This window comes from Lygodium microphyllum, chromosome 7, assembly GCF_053477565.2.
Source record: "Lygodium microphyllum isolate KBCC chromosome 7, Lygodium_microphyllum_v1.1.10, whole genome shotgun sequence".
Lineage (NCBI taxonomy): Eukaryota > Viridiplantae > Streptophyta > Polypodiopsida > Schizaeales > Lygodiaceae > Lygodium > Lygodium microphyllum.
This window is the reverse complement of record NC_141141.1, coordinates 111170413-111187202: the sequence shown is the minus strand read 5'-3', so window position 1 is coordinate 111187202 and position 16790 is coordinate 111170413. Positions and strand designations below refer to the sequence as shown.

General features: G+C 44.1%; 1 protein-coding gene across 2 annotated transcripts in view; it reads left to right on the top strand.

Moving 5' to 3' along the window:
• The first annotated feature begins 718 nt into the window (after positions 1–718).
• XCT (XAP5 family protein) overlaps positions 719–16790 on the top strand; it is a 63764-nt gene continuing 47692 nt past the window's right edge. The window contains exons 1-3 of one of the 2 annotated variants that reach the window (XM_087682362.1): positions 719–1029; positions 1722–1787; positions 2710–2826. In XM_087682362.1, the coding sequence (XP_087538488.1) occupies positions 865–1029; positions 1722–1787; positions 2710–2826 (348 nt within the window). In that variant the 5' untranslated portion in view covers positions 719–864. The remainder of the gene's footprint in view (positions 1030–1721; positions 1788–2709; positions 2827–16790) is intronic. The other variant, XM_087682363.1, reaches the window with a different exon arrangement.

The following is a 16790-nucleotide window of genomic DNA, read 5'->3' as shown; positions in this document are numbered from 1 at the left end:
CCTTACTTGTTATGAATCGTATATGATTGCATCTCATTATGTTGTTAGCATTGAATTGCCTTGATGGTTATTGGTTAAATTGAGTTAAGTTTTGGGTAAAGCAAGGGTACTAACCCTTTTTTTGAAAAAAATCATTATTTTCTTCATTTTTCGTGTTTTCTTCTGTCCATTTGAAAGGCCTAAATTGAAGTGTATAACACAACCCAAGAAAAAAAAAAACCTCACAATCGGGCAATGCTCCATTGCACTCATGTGCACCCTTGTTATATACAAGCATGTTGATGTGCAAAGCACATCATCCAATGAGGCGATCAAAGTCCATTGCAACCACCGTTGTACCAACATCACATTGCCCTTCGTAGGGCTTAATATAATACGTGAGGTAGGATGTGCGCAAGTAGCTTAGGAACGAAATTGCTTCAAACTTGATGGGTGGATCGCATTTTTAATAACTATGGGTGGATGTGAAGTAGGCTTGATGTGTGTAGGTAGCATAGGATGAAATTGCTTGACACTTTGCATGAGCAATACAAAACTAGTGCGTGCCAATACTAGTTCCCTAAGCTGAGGTTTAATGTGAAGTGAATTTTAAACTAAGGTTTAATGTAAAGTGAATTTTACAAAATTTCTAGTTATCAAATTGACTCAAAGCTCTCCTTTTTTAAGCATCTGCTAGAGAAAAGGTTTTTCGTGAATACTCGCGCGGGCGGCGCCCAAGTCAACTGCCCAGACAGCCTTTTGTTTCTGTCTGATGAGCGTGCTTTTACTAGAGATGAAGCAGCATTTCGATACTTGATCGTTCTGCTGTAAGCTACTCTCTCCTGTAAGCAACACAGGAACGGAAAGAACAAAACCCCAGTCAAGATGTCTGGTATGGGCGATGGTTATGTCGGCACAGCCCAGGATGCCGCCCGCATCCGCAGGTTGGAGAAGCAGCGTGAGGTAGAGCGCAAGCGAATCCAAGAACTCAAGAATAAGTCGGCCGGTGGCCAGACGGGCCTCCTGCAATTCGGCTCTGGCACCTCAGAGGTAAGCCAAGGGTTTTCACCATAGCCTTGAAGAAGATGGCTTCACAACATACAGTTATTTCAGCTTAGTATTCCTTGGCTTATAGTGCAATGATGTGTTTTCAGAGGGATGCCTGATTGCAAAATTCCCTAAGAAGCTTTTGAAATTCGAAGAAACTGGTTAAAAGCTTTAAAATTCATAAGATTCTGGTAATAGGAATTGCTGATACATGTGAGTTGACTACAAAATTCCTCATATATCTTAAGGAAAGGTCTTTGTAGCTGCCAGCAAAAACGTATCACGCGAATGCTAGTTTTCACTCTATTATTAATAGATTTTTTTCTTTTTGCCATTTCTTTTTTCACTGGAATCAATGCACAGATTGAACACTAAAAGGCTTGTTGCTAAAAATTGGCATTCTTGTCATAGTGTCTATTATGTCTATCCTTTGTGGCATGTCAGTTGTCAATTCTCTCAAAAGACAACAGAGGGTTCACTTTACTGTGTGGGAATGTAGTTCAGCCATGTTTGTAAAAATATTTTTGTTTGAATTACTCAATCCGTTACTGAAAATTAATGAGTCATCCAATTAATCATGTAAAGATCGCCACTACCAAGTTTTGAGTTTTGTCATTCATGTGCTCTTTTTCTGCTGGTTAATTCCAACAGTGAAGGTTTTTGGTTCTATCATTTTTTCATTTGTGTATGTGCAGCTCTTGGAAAGTGCGTTCAAGAAGGAAACTGTTGGACTGGTTACGAGGGAGCAGTTTGTTGAGAAGGTACTACTCACCAAGAATCCTGTCGTACTAAAATCTGATTTCTTTAAAGAAGGGAATTTTGGCCTTTATTGCTGTAGCCAAGTGATCATGAAATGTTTGATGTTTCCAAATCCTAGTGCATATTCACCCTTTTTGTTAGCAAATGGTAAATGTGCATTCGCACAGCACTAAATAATTCACAAGGTTGATGATATTGCTCATCAAGAAATTTTAGTTGGTTGGTTGTCTAATACGAGTTGGATGTTTATTAAAATTAAAAAAAAGCAAATGGTTGTGAAGTTTGAGCCACTTGGTATCTATAGGATATAGTTTTAGATTGGCTTTTGAAATCAAACTAGTTGAATAAGAGGGTGCATAAATGAACAACCTGTGAGGGAACTCTAGGTTTGCAGAGAAAACATAGATTGTACAACAAACACACAATGAACATACGAGCTTTAGAGAAAGAAGAGAATGAATGCTAAATCAATGAACAAACTGAGTATATAGAGGTGTGATACAAGGGAGTGCTCCAGGAGCGGAAGGTTGTCCAACAGTATTGTCTCTAGAAGTGGGCTGAGGGATGATGAAGACGAAGGAAAGTGCCATCCTTTGGAAGGATTCTGAACATAGTAAACCATTGTAACTTGATGACAGATGTGAAAGAGAATGTCATTGAAGCTGAGGATTGCAGGACATCAGCAAAATTTAGTCCTCTGGTGAAGATGATGGGTTGAAACAACAATGGTAGCAGTCCAGATGCGGTCAACCAACATCTGGTGCAGACAGCAAAATGCAGCCATTAGGAGCATAGAAACATGGGACAGGGACAGGATTGGGGTGTTAGTAGTGTACATTTATGCATGTTGGGCACATTTGTTAGGTTGTATTAGGGCACCTTTATGGTTGGGTGGCTCACTTAGGGCTATTTCATTTGTCTCAGGTCTCATCGTGTAGTATATATATACTTCATAGCTCCATTCTTGTCGTGATGGATCACATCTGCTTGGAGAGAGGGAGACCGGTGGTACACTGGCCATCACGTGGCATCAATTGTGTGGTTTGTACAATATATCTCATGTCTTGTGTATGGATTGCATTGCTTGTACATTTGCAATTCTTGTGTTTCCACTGTTCGTTCTTTTCAGTGTTCAGCAATTGTGTTCTTCTGCTTCAGTTTCTCAGTCTTGCATGGTATCAGATGACCATGTTACTGGTTTGGTGTTGTATGCTACTATTCCCATTGTTTTCAATTTGCTATAGGCTGGTTCTATTGCTCCAGAGGCTGCCAATGATTGCATTTTGCTGTTGATGTCATCGTTTAACCTAGGTGACCTGCTGTAAATGCTACATATTGAGCTGGGTGACCTGCTATGAGTGCTGTGTTTTCAGTTTGGCGACCTGCTGGAGTCTAATACCCGGCGTTTTCTGCTCTAAATGCATCGTAACTGCTGCACTGCTTTGTTTGAGTCTCCTATGCGGTTGCTACCTGTCCACACAGTTGTTGACTTCGCTTTTTTGCTTGTATTTCTATGGTCATCGTCCATCTTGACTTCTAACATCAAGTTTTGCCATTTATGATGTTAATTTTTTCTTCCATGCATGAAGTCATTTTGTTTTTATGGTTGGTGGTAATTTGATTTTATTTCAGCTCGAGAGAGGATTCACGAGTGTCAGTTGCCATGTTTATTCACTGTATTCTGTACATTGCTGTACCTGTTTCTTGTATTGTTGTGATCGAACTATTGAGCCCTTTGATCATTTGGGCTGGTTGACCACAACTCCATACATCTCTTTTTCTCTCTACTCTCCATCATCATGTTGCATATCATTGATCTTCTTTTTGACTTTTCTATTTTTAATTAGCTTGAGCTTTCTTCACTGTGGCGTAACCTTGTTCTTCGAAGGCTTCCTTATTGAGCTTGGAGGATGCTTGGATTTTGGTTGATAGCTGCAAGTTATTCATCTTTTGCTTTGCGTGTGCTTTGAGTTTAGCGGAATCACTTTGTATCTTTGGTGCTCCTAGAGACTAATTTAGAGGATGTGGTGTCATGCTTCTTCAATGGTGATCATATGACGAATCGATGGTGATTGATGCATAGAGTGTTACTAGATTCATTAGTGGCATGGCTGGTTTTAATTGATATCAGCCCTTGACCCCTTGGATTGAGTCGGATAATAGTCTCATGTTAGAGAGGGAAGTCGACTTCTCCTATGGCATGGTGGGGTTGGCTAAGTGGTTTTACCTATGCAAGTTCTAGCATTCTCTGATATCCTCTACATTGACATTCTCCTTTGGTGTATGCCTTGGCACATAGAGTGAGGATGCCCTTGTCCTATAGTGGTGAAATGGTGCTTCTCATGTATCCATGGGCTAGAGAGTCATGATTGTGAGAGGGTGCTGAAACTAGCCTTCCTTCTTGGAATGGGTGATGATAACCTAATTTAAGAGTTAATTACAGCAGTAAATAAATGCACGTAAAATGAAATACACACTTTACCATAACATTCTTGGATAGTAGACACCCTGTTGGCCCCAAAATTGGTGCCCCTTGCGGTATTTCTTTAGCTTTCATTCAATTGGAAGGAGTACAACTTGAGATTCTTCAATCTCCTCATGCTAACTAATTGCTCTTGCTGTCATAAATGACTAGCAAGCCTTTTGGGTCATTTGCCCCTTGATTCACTCAGGACTTCTTCTCCAATTTGACCCTTGGCTAGCCAAATGCTGCCCCAAATCAATTCGGGATGGGCTGGCTCCTGAAATCCCTTGATAATATTCAATTATCAGCTGCTGATTTCAGTCCCTTGAGCCTTCAATATCTGGCACGGATCCCAAGGTGTCTGCTAAACCCTAATTTTTGCTGTAAATTAGGGTTTACTGCAGAAATGATAGATTAGCCCACCAAAAATGACCGAAATCTCCTCCAAATGGCTAAGAATTGTTAAGAATGGCTGAGCATAGGCTGAAGGAGATGAGAGAATGCTGTAGAGAGAGAAAATTCTGAGATTTGTCGCAAGGAACTGATAAAAATCAGCTGCTGCCCTACTGTACCAGCCCCAAATGGATGCACCAACAACAATAGGAGCATTAGAGACTGTGATCTTCAGGAGAAAGTGTATCAGCAGCAATTGCAAGCTTCCCAAGGTCAAGAATATACAATCTCCATTACCAAAATGGTTTACAATGATTGGGAATTGGTCCCAAAAGCTGGCAGCAACAGTCCTCTTTCCAACAGCTCCAAAATGAAAAACGAGATTTCCCTCTCCCTTCAGTCCTATTTAGCCTTTCCCCCACTTGCATGGGAAAGTTTTGCCAAGTGGCAGCTTTCTTAATCCATTTTCAGCCATTTCCAGCCATTTAATTAATTAATTTAGCCCTTAATCCATGCCTAGAAAATTGACCTTGCCCATTCAAAAATTAATTGGCTGGGCCATTTGCAACCCGAAGTGGTCCCATGCATTAATTGATCCTTGGACAAGCATTAATCCATTAATTAATGCCTAGTCCCTAGTGTCACCACTAACACTTAATGGCCAATTAATGATCCTAGGGACAAACTAACACCAAAATTCACCTAGAATCTAACAAGTGTAACTTGTTACAACTTTTGCCTTTGACACCCATCTTTTTCATAGGGTCCTTGGGCCTTCAACCGTAAAAAAGTAGCTTGCACCTCACATGTGCAACACATGTGCATCTTTTAATTGCACATTTGATTGATCCTTTAATCAAATGTCAATTAAACATAAGCAAAGCATCAAATTTTCACGTCCTCGTGACAGGTGCTCATGTTGATGTTGGCATGCATCTATAGGATATGGTGGACCTTAAGGCAGGCTTTTTACATGCATCAAAATACTTTGGTGATTCAAAGCTTGGAGTTTGGTTTGACTCTTAGGCCATGATGTGATGGTTTGATGATGAGCTTTGTTTGCTCCTAGTATTTCCCACATGGAGGGCACATATTGACGTTTCGGCCAAGGTAGGGAATCCACGGTTATGATGTGCTTTTGCAGGGCATTAGTAGCAACATGGGCATTTGTAACATGTATTGAGATCCAACCCTTTCCACTTTCTCTGATGAGGGTTTGAGTATGATCGACATTGACCTTGGTGCGTCTACCACTGACACACATTGTTGGGAGTATCCATGATGCATTGCCGTTGTTATATGTATTATGGTGGAATGTTTCTTTTTTGCATATGATTCTTGCGGTATGGGACATGGTAATGGTCCCTAGGGGTTTGTTTTTCCCCATCTTTGTATTTTATTGTATTGGTCATTTGAGATTTGAAAGAGGATGTTAGCAATGTGCATTTCATTAGTGTTGGGCCTATTTATTAGGTTGTATTAGGGCACCTTTATGAAAAATTGAGAGCTCACTTCGGGCTAGTCCATTTGTTTTGAATCTTGTCTTGTAGTCTATATGTGCTCTTTCTCGACTCTTGTTGTGTGTTAGATCTCATTATTGTAAGACGCATAGACGTAATGCACAACTCAACAGAAGATGAGAGAACCAAGCAAGGTGGAAGAGATCCTCAAATCTTAAATATAAGAGTCGATAGAGATTTGTACAAGTATTAGCTTTGAGACCTCAAGCATGAACTAGCACTTCAAATCCACGAAGTCGCCTAATTGTCTTGTTTGGGACAACTTTTCACGCCATCTTGCTTTGCCTTAAAGAGTCTTCACATTGATCAACCCATGAACACTCCATCTCACCTGAATCTTGCATTTCCTTTAGCATACAACTAGACTTGCTTTGTGTTGCTCCTCACAACTTGTCATGAAGAAGACGCGTTCATTGATCTACACTAGGATGAACACCATGATTCGTTTGTAGTCCACCCTTCATCACTTGCGCAAGAATGCGCAATTGACTTCATTAAGTAGCTTGACACTTTATATGTGTGACTTTTAACAATTAAAGGTGATTGACTTAATGAAATGCCACATTAGCAATGTTTTAGTGTTATGCCGTTGGGAAAACGTTGATTCCAACCAAACACCTCAAACACAATCTGTTGCCGATAGTCTATTGCCCATGATCTTGTATACCATGACATGCTATTGCCATTGCCTTTTGCACGGCTGTCCAATCATGTCATCTACCTAACTTTTCCCATTGCTTGCCCAGAGCACATGTATGTGGGTGGTGCCTCAGTGCATTACATTACATTGTCTCCTATTGGAACCGTGGTGGTTCCTAGTTTCATGGCCTTCTTGTAGATTTGAAGCAAAGGCAGAGTCATTCCAAATTGAGACTCATACAACCATGCTACCTTGCGCATGGGTAACCCTAAAACTTGAGCAAATAATTGAGCTCTTTCCTTCCTATGCGCTTCTTGTACTTGTGAAGCAACACTTGTTTTGGGTACTAAGAAATCTTGAAGCTCGTCAATATCCACTTACTCTAGCTCCTATATATTGAGCTAAAATATGCATTACTTGCTGATTAGCCTCTTAAACAGCCCCAAAATACACTAAAAATGCTCTTTTAAAGTGAAACCCTAAAATGGGGAGCGGTTCGAGAGAGTTTAGTGGAAACCCTAAAACGGGGAGTGGTTCGAGAGAGTTTAGTGGAAACCCTAATTTTTGGGGCGCCCTTTCACATCTATAAATAGACAGGCTGTCCCCATTTAGCCATTATCCTTATTTGCAGGTTACACCAGCCCACACACCCTCTGCTGCTGTTGGCGCCCTATTTCCAGCCTGCTGCCCACCTCCATTTGCTGTCTAGCCATCATCGACTGCAGCCACATTATCTTTAGCCTATCCATTGCTGTAGGCAACATCTCTTAGCTACTGGCGCCTGCTCTAGACTGTTCCAGACTACTGTTTAGCCTATTGTCCATCATCTCCAGGGTCAGCCAGCTTGCGTTTTCAGCATTGCAGGCTCTGACACTCTCAGACATTGTTTCAGCCTGTTGTTTACAGCAGACTGTGTACAGTTTCTGGCCTTCGATCGGTGGTACATTGTTGCGTTTACCGGTTTCCAGCCTCCAGACTGCTGCGTTTTGGTGACCAGCCTGCTGCCATTCACTATTCAGCACTCCTATACTCCGACTGGTGGTCACAGGCTTGGGATCCGTCTTCGGTGGACGTCACACTCTGCTCTGCCCTTGAGCACACTGTATACTCTTACATTCATTTACATCATTCATTCACTTCAGAGTTGTGTTCTCTCTCTCCCTTCTTCTGTTTGTGTTTGAGTTTTGAGTATTGCGTTTAGGGTTTGAGTTTTGCCCTTTGTGTATGTGTGTGTCTCTTTGTGTTTCTGTTGTGGTCATATACTCAGTGTGTCCTCAGTGCAAACCCTAGTAGTTTCCTTCACATGTTATCAGAGCTGGTGCTCTTGTAAAGAGTATCTTGCGGATATTGTGGAGAGCTATTCTTTGTGTGAGGCACACAATACGACTCGTAACCAAATCACAATGTCCGAGACACCTTCTTCTCCTGTTCCTATGATGTCTTATTAGGCTTTTTCATCATTGGAGGCCCTGAGACGGCATTATGGACTCGGTGAGGAGGACGACACTCCTCCTCACCGAGGACTTTGAGGAGTACTATTGCAACAAGTATGGTGATGTTTACACCTCTCCTAGTTTTGCTACCACATCTGGACCGGTTGGTGAGGTTGGCCACCTCTCCGATCATGGAGGACATATGGCATTTGGAACGTCTGGCGATCCATCTTCATCATCTCAGCCAGGTCCAATGTCAGGTTTGTACAATTCTTTTGTGTTGTATGAATCAAAACCCTCACCTGTTTCTTCTTTTGAGGTATAGGATCCAGATAGCTTTATGTATGTGAACTTCAATAGAGGGTGCTCACGAAGCAGACGAAATTTAGGTACATCTACAGCTTCTGTTTCATTTGAGCATATCACACACACTTCTTTCTTCCCTCCCATCCCACCCTCTTCTATATCACTCCTCTCATCATCTTTCCAAAACCTTGGATTACACTCCACATGTGCATCACATACCCTAGGGGTTGGATCTTCCATCTCCGCTCCTAGCAGCTTTTCCTTCACCACCCCATTCTCTACCTCTTTGCATCATGGTACTTCGTTAGGGGAAATGCCACCCTTTACCATAGTGCCTCTCACCTTTCAACAAATGAGCACACCCATAACTCTTGGGTTGATTGTGCTGGGCATCTCCCTCACTATCCCCAGCTTCACATCTCCCATGACCACTCATATGCAGGGGTTTTCATTCTCAGCTTATGGTGTGTCTTCACACTTTCCTTGGGTTACACATAGGCAGGGATTCTCCTCTTCTGCTTCCCGTATTCCCGTCCCACCTCCTTGGGTTTCTCATGTGGCTACCATGCCTATGCCTAGTCAACCCATCCCTACCTATGGATCCACCTTGCACACTACACGCATGCCTGGTGGGCACTTTGGGGCTCATTCCCAAGTGTACTCCACTTCCCCATCCTACCCATACTACACTTTTTCACACTATCCATCTTCGAGCACTACCACTCCTGTTGCAATGGCCAAGAATGCCTTCACAGATAAGACACGTTTTAACGGGTCAAATTTCATCGCTTGGTCTAATTTCATGCAACAAGGGCTTGAGTCTCAGGGTCTTTGGGATCTCGTCATTGGTCTAGAGCCTATGCTGGACCCTCGACTAGCTTACTCTGATTACATCCGTCAATGGAGAGCCCGCAATGCCACGGCCAATGTTGAGTTGATGCAGGGATTGCTTCCTGAGTTTCACTCTCAGTTGTAGCACTTTCCGCTCGCGTCAAAGCGTTGGAGTTACCTTCTCGACTGCTATGCGGCTCATGATCGTACTCGGCGCATCAATCTCGACTTTGAGCTTCAAGAGTTCTCTATTAAGGAAGGGGATGATCTGAAAGTCAAGCTGGCTGAATATAGGCGGTTACTTGCCGCGTTCGCCACTACTGGCTCTCCAAAGTCAAATGACGATCAGGTTACATTCTTCTTGAATAATGTCTCGACAAGTACTTCAATTTCATTCAACGCATCATCTCCCAACCTAGAATGCCAACCTTCTACGAGTTTGAGTGCCAGTTTTTGCGTTACACGACGGTGTATGATTAAGTCCACAAAAAATCCTCATCACAGCCTTTTTCAGAGCAGAGGGGGTTGGTTGCCTCTTCTTCGGGAGGGATAACCACTAGTGGTAAGAACTCGCTAGATGCGAAGGCAAGCCAATCAAAGGGTGACTCCTCTTCCTTAGATGGAACCAAAGAATCTAGATCTATCTGGCAGCAACTCCCTAAGAAAAATTGGTTTTGCACACATTGTCAGAGAGTAGGCCATGTGGACGAGGAGTGTCGCTCCAAGGCCCAAGGTCTTCCATCTAAAAAGCCTCAGTAGACCGCTGCGACTGCACAATCCAGTGGGGCTACGCCCTCCGCTCCTGCTTCATCTGCTCCTTCAGCACCCGTTGTTGTTGCTGTTGGACGTGTATAGGCTCAACAGCTCATCTCTTTCACTACCCTTGAGGGACTGGCTGATTGGTTTGTAGGTTCCGATCCCGTTGCACTTCATGCATCTATCTCACCTTCCTCCCCACCTCATCAAGTGTTTCCTTGGCAAATCCTTACTACTGGACGTACGCGATGGTGGCCACCTTCTTCTACTCGCATGTCTCTAGGTCCTTTCGGATACCCTAGGTCAGTCTAGCTTTTATTTTTCGCACTCTTAGAGTCGGGCCCATAGGATTCATTATCCTTAGTTTTTTCATTTTTTTGTCTTCCGCTGCATTTACTCACACACATGCACATTTATTGCATTTATTTTGAGTTAGATTTTCTTTCTGTTCTGTTTTGCTTTGGAGCATCTCACCACTAGCTTTTGTGTTTGCAGAATTCTCATATCTTTTGCAGGGTTTTGTCTTTCAGTGTAGGGCTAACTTGTAGATTGCTTTGGTCCTCCCTGGGCTAGAGATGTGGGGATGCGCACCGTTTCTTTCATGGTTTCATCATCTTAGGAGTGCTTGCTCTTCTTCCAGCATGGCGGTTTTCCCTCCCGAGGCGGATTGTGCAGCATCTCTCTCGATGCTATCATGGCAGTGACTTCTACCTTGCTCTTCTAGCGGGGTGCTTCATCCACTTTATCTTTTTTCATTCCTTATGGTTCTCGGTACCATATGAAGCCCGACATCATGCTCTTCCTTTTTCGGCATCTACATCCAGGTTGAGAAGGGATTCCTACCCTTCTTGGTATTCGACAGGCTTCAGCACTTTGTCTTTGACATCGGCTTCTTCCCCCTGTTGTACCTTACTCTTTGCATTGCATGATTACATCATTCTTGTACTAGGGCTCTTGGGCAAGTGAACAATTTTCCCATGAGGGACACTGTCCAAGTGGCACCTGCTGCATGTGCATTCTTCAGCATGTAGCATACTTTGCATCTCATTGTGCAGAGCACCACTTGCGCGGATCCTAAGCTGTTTCCATCGGCGGCTGTTGTTACCACACCACTATCCTTCATCACATGGATACCTCATCACCTATTTCTTCTCGTCATCGACACCTTGAGTGGATGGGTTAGCTTGTTTTGTTTTGTGATGTGTTGCGTATACCCTCCCTACTCCCGTCTTCTGGGTCACTTTCACTTAATCGACCACATCCCATCAAATTTACTTCACTTATTCAAAAAAAAAAGAAAGAAAAAAAAGCCATGTAGTTCCATCTGCCTTTGTAGGGCTTGATAGGCCACTAGGCAGTCGGTGTGCACCCTTTGTTCAATGCCCTGTCCTCGCTGGGGTGAGTACTTGAATTCCCTTGGTAAGATAACCATCTCCTCTATAGTCTTGGTAGGCCACTAGGTAGCCGACGTGCACCCTTTGTCCGATGCCTTCGCTGCTTTGGGGTGGGACACCTTGGGGTACATAAACATCACAATGGTTGGTCTAACCTTTTAGCTCAGTTTTGGGCGTGAGAGGGGTTGTTGATTACAAGTATCTGTCCGACTAGCATTATTGCTCCCCACTTTTTCAGCCTATTTATACTCAGTGGCTCCTCCTCAGTCAGTCACTTCATCTTCACCATCTGCAGACTCTGTGGAGAGAGGAGCCAGTGCCAGTGCCCACGCAGCCAGTGACTTACTGTTGTATGCGACTGTCTCGTGTTCAGATATATGGATTCCATTTCCCGTGCATACATCTGAGTTCTCATCTGTATCGTGTTCTTTCTTTTCTCTTTTTGTCTTGTGTTTCAGCAGTTTATTTCAGCACATGTTTATGCTTCCACCGCTGCTCCACTTCTGACATGGTATCAGTTTTCAGGATTTGTGTTTCTGCTGTGTTTTCTTGCTGATTTCAGGATTGTTTTGTATCCCTGCTGATCAGACGACTGCTGTCGCAGCCAGGCGACCTGTTTTGGGGCTGTTTTCAGCCTGCGTTTTTTGCAGTTTTGCCATCGCCTGCTGCCTACGCACCCTCTGCTGCCTGCGTTTTTCATCAGCAACTGCTGGCAACAGTTTTCTACCTGTTTTTCTCCAGTTTACAGCTTGCGTTTTGCTGATTCAGCATCTCTCGTGGCTGGGTGATTGTTACTCAGGCCGTTTTTGCTGTTTTTGGCAGTTTTTGACTGATTTTTTGACTTTCTGCAGCAGATTTTGTCTTCTATTGATCAGATTTTGGGTTCTATTGCATGTAAACTCTCTTTTTCTGTAGTCTGTGCTTGTGTTTTGGCCGTGTTTCCTCTCTAAATTCCATCTCTTCTCTACTTCTCGTCTTATCCTCTCCATATGGCTCCTCCGTGCACTTCCAGTGATGATAAGTTACATATGACCTCGATGCTTCTTGAGCATGAGGCATCCTTGAGATTACAGGGGCGGCTTCTGGCACATTATGGAGGTGAGGCTTATGTAGCTTCAGAGAGGGGTGACGGGAAGAAGAAGTCGAAGGCCCAGTGTTACCACTGTGGCAAGAAGGGACATTTGCGGAAGGACTGCAAGAAGTTAGCGGCTTCCAGGAAGAAGGAGCAGAAGACGAAGCGGGATGCTGGCTCTATCGATGAGTCCTCTCCTTCATCAGATTCTGACTCTGATCCTCCGGCCAAGGTGAAGTCCAAGGCGTGGAAGGGATCCTCTTCTTCGGATCGCGGGAAGGGCTTGGTGGCCCCTTCCTCGGTTGCTTTCTAGTGGTGGTGATGAGGTTATCCCTCACGACTCTCTTGTGCCAGAGAGGGAGTGTGAGCGGGTGTTCAGATGGGGCGGCCGCGCCTCATCTATATTTTTATGCAGGTGCACAGGTTCCAGAGAGGGACGTTCCTGACGCATCGACTTCAGTCTGGCGGAATCAAATCCTGGAGTTGGGATTGACATCTAGGTTCATGATGAGCTGGTCATCTGACAGAGAGCGGGAGGCTTTCGTCTGGAGCTCACATGAGGGGACACTTTGGTGGTTTGGCCAAAGGCGGAGAATCCATGGTCACATATGTTCAGCGGCATGTTTGACAGGATGGTCTTGTATGCTACTGCGAGACATTGGTAATGGACACAGAGTCATGCTATGATCTTCTCTATTTTCAAGTGTTTGGTACGATCGACATCGACATCAGGTTCTCTCCGAGGCACCTTGGTGGTGGCTTGATCACCCACTGCTTGGGTATCCATGGTTCTACTTGGTGGTTCTATGTTGTATAGTTTCTGATCCCTTTTCATTGTACTATTGTATTGTATCAGATCACCCATGATCTGAGAGAGGGTGTTAGTAGAGTATTTGTCAGCTCATGTGTGAGTCTGAGCTTGATCTGGGCTGGGCATTTTTATTAGATATTTTAGGTATTTTTCTGGTGTGGCATTTTATGCCAGTGGAGCATTTTATGCAGCAGTCGGCCAGCATTAAATGCTGTCCGACCAGCATTATTGCTCCCCACTTTTTCAGCCTATTTATACTCAGTGGCTCCTCCTCAGTCAGTCACTTCATCTTCACCATCTGCAGACTCTGTGGAGAGAGGAGCCAGTGCCAGTGCCCACGCAGCCAGTGACTTACTGTTGTATGCGACTGTCTCGTGTTTAGATATATGGATTCCATTTCTCGTGCATACATCTGAGTTCTCATCTGTATCGTGTTCTTTCTTTTCTCTTTTTGTCTTGTGTTTCAGCAGTTTATTTCAGCACATGTTTATGCTTCCACCGCTGCTCCACTTCTGACACAGCCTGCCTCCATCTGCTGTCCAGCCATCATTGACTGCAGCCACATTATCTTCAACCTGTCCATTGTTGTAGGCGATAGCTCTCAGCTGCTGGCGACTGCTCCAAACTGTTCCAGATTGCTGTTCAGCCTGCTGTCCATCATCTCCAGGGTTAGCCAGCCTGCGTTTTCAGCATTGCAGGCTCTGACACTCTCAGACATTGTTTCAGGCCTGTTGTTTACAGTAGACAGTGTACAGTTTCTGGCCTCTGATCGGTGGTACACTGTTGCCTTTACCAGTTTCCAGCCTCCACACTGCTGCGTTTTGGTGACCAGCCTGTTGCCATTCACTATTCAGCACTCCTACACTCCGACTGGTGGTCACAGGCTTGGGATCCGTCTTCGGTGGACGTCACACTCCGACATTGCTCTGCCCTTGAGCACACTGTACACTCTTACATTCATTTACAGCATTCATTCACTTCAGAGTTGTGTTCTCTCTCCCTTCTTCTGTTTGTGTTTGAGTTTTGCGTTTAGGGTTTGAGTTTTGAGTTTTGCGTTTAGGGTTTGAGTTTTGCCCTTTGTGTTTGTGTCTGTCTCTTTGTGTTTCTGTCGTGGTCGTACACTTTGTGTGTCCTCAATGCAAACCCTAGTAGTTTCCTTCACACTCTAGTGTTATGTCCTTGGACATTCGGATGGGCGTTGGTCACAGTGGTTATGAAGTGACTTGATGTGAAGACACTAAGGACACTTTGGGGTCAGGACAGCCAAGTCCTATTTGTAGGACTTGAGTACTATTTGTAGGACTCAAGGCCATATTTGCTCATTCATTGTGAAATCACCACTCTTGGACTCTTGGCCATGGCTGAAACATCCGTACACCGGGATGGCGTGGGCTGGTGGTATGGGACGCCAACCCTTGGGATGTGGTCGTGACTCAGGGTGCTACTAGCTCCCAGGCTTAGGGGTGAACTTGTTTGGCTCTACGACTAGGAGGTGAGTTTGATGTCTAGTTCTTTTTATGGTGAGTTTGGCTCGTGTTGCGTCTCTTGTGCAGGTTGGATCTTAGGGGGATGTTATATTTAGTGCTCAAGGAGTAGAAGGCTGGCCAAGCATCCTCCCTAGGAGCAAATTGAGCAATGATGAGGGAACTTGCTATCCTCTAGAAAAGATCTTGAATGTAACGAATTACCTCAACTTGATGTTGGTGTGCAGGACATAAGAAATTTGCTTTGAGGAAGCTGTCTTGGCATCATTGGGGCTGGAGCAGCAGTTTGCCAACTGAAATGCAGCAGCAAGATGGCCATAACAGGCTGATGATCAGGCCAGGCTGATCTGATGCCATCAACAGAAGCAAACAGGTTACCAGGCAGCAAATGATGTCCTTGATGGAGCAGAGTTGGCAGTTGTGAAGGCTGGTGGCAAATGATAGGCCAGCCACCAATAGAAGCAAACAGGTTATCAGGCAGAAAATGTCCTTTAGGGAGCAGAGTTGGCGGCTGTGAAGGCTGGATGGCAAATGAAAGGCCAATGTGCGATGATGAGGGTGATAGAATTGGACGCTGATGCAAACAGTGTGAGTAGAGTACATCTTATGTGTGCTAGAGTATGTGCATTTTAGTGCATTTCACTTTTTATGCCCATGTTTTTTGTGGCTGGCCGACTTGTATTTTTGGGCGCCTCTAGAGTTGGCCAATTTGTATTTTTTGATGCATTATTTGTAGCCTAGTTATAGGCTGCTGCCCCTCCCCCATTCAGTTATTCCTTGAGATACACATCCTATCAGCAGGACTACTTCTAGGTGGAGAGGAGACTTGTACACATTGCTAGTGACTCACTTCCCATACCATACTGTTCTTGAGCCTTAGTATATGGATTCCATTTCCCGAGCATATTCTCTTTGAGCTTTTGTGTTCTTGCAATGTTCTTTTTTGTTGTGTGTGTCCATTGCGGTCTCTATCAGCAGTGTGTTTTTGCTTTTGTTGTTTCACACTTTTCTGACATGGTATCTGAGCCTGTTTCGCTTGGTTTTGGTGCTGCCTGCTGTGTTTGACTGCTCTTTTCAGGTTTAATTGTGCGTTGACTGCCCCAAACAGCTTGCATTTGATGCTGATCCCTCTTTGGCAGGTCCAAGTGACTTTGCAACAACTGGATGGCAGTTTTCCAGCTTCATGTGGCTGATTTTGAGCTTGCTTTTTTATCCACTTGCTGCTGCATTTGCTTGTATAGTTGATGGTTTTGCTGTTTAGCAGCCATTCTTTTTTGGTCCACAGATTTGCTCTTCCGCAGTTTGTGTTTTCAGCCAAGTTTACATTTTTCAGCTTGACTTGGACATTCTCGGAGGATTGATCACGTGTCAGTTGTTTTACTTTTGTCACCACATACTCTTCACTTTTGTTTCTCTCTATGTTTTGAACTTTATTGCTTGAACTGTTGAATCCATGGTATTGGGTTGTCTCTGTAAGTGCCCCTCTCTCTCTCTCTCTCCCTCTCTCTCTCTCCAACCTCTTCACTTTTTTCATCTTCTTTGCACCTCATCCAAAGTGGCACCACGATGTTGCTCTACTGATGAGAGCTTTAGAGACTTGACTATCTTACTTGGAATGCTGGTACGAAAGCTTGGTTTGTGCAAAAGTGCCAGTGATACATTGTTCTAGGAGCCATCTTACCTTTACCGCCTCCCACTGAAGGAAATGTGTTGCCCCTGTATTGTTGTGCTGCATGATCAGTTGTGGCCTTCTACAGGAGCCCTCCTTGATGGCTGAAAATGGCCAAAACATATTGGTGACTACCGGGACAACACTCTCTCCCCCTCTACAATCTTCAGAATGGTTGCATCAGCCTTTCGTGAGCTTGCATGGGAAAGTTTGCCAAGTGCTGGCCTTGTAA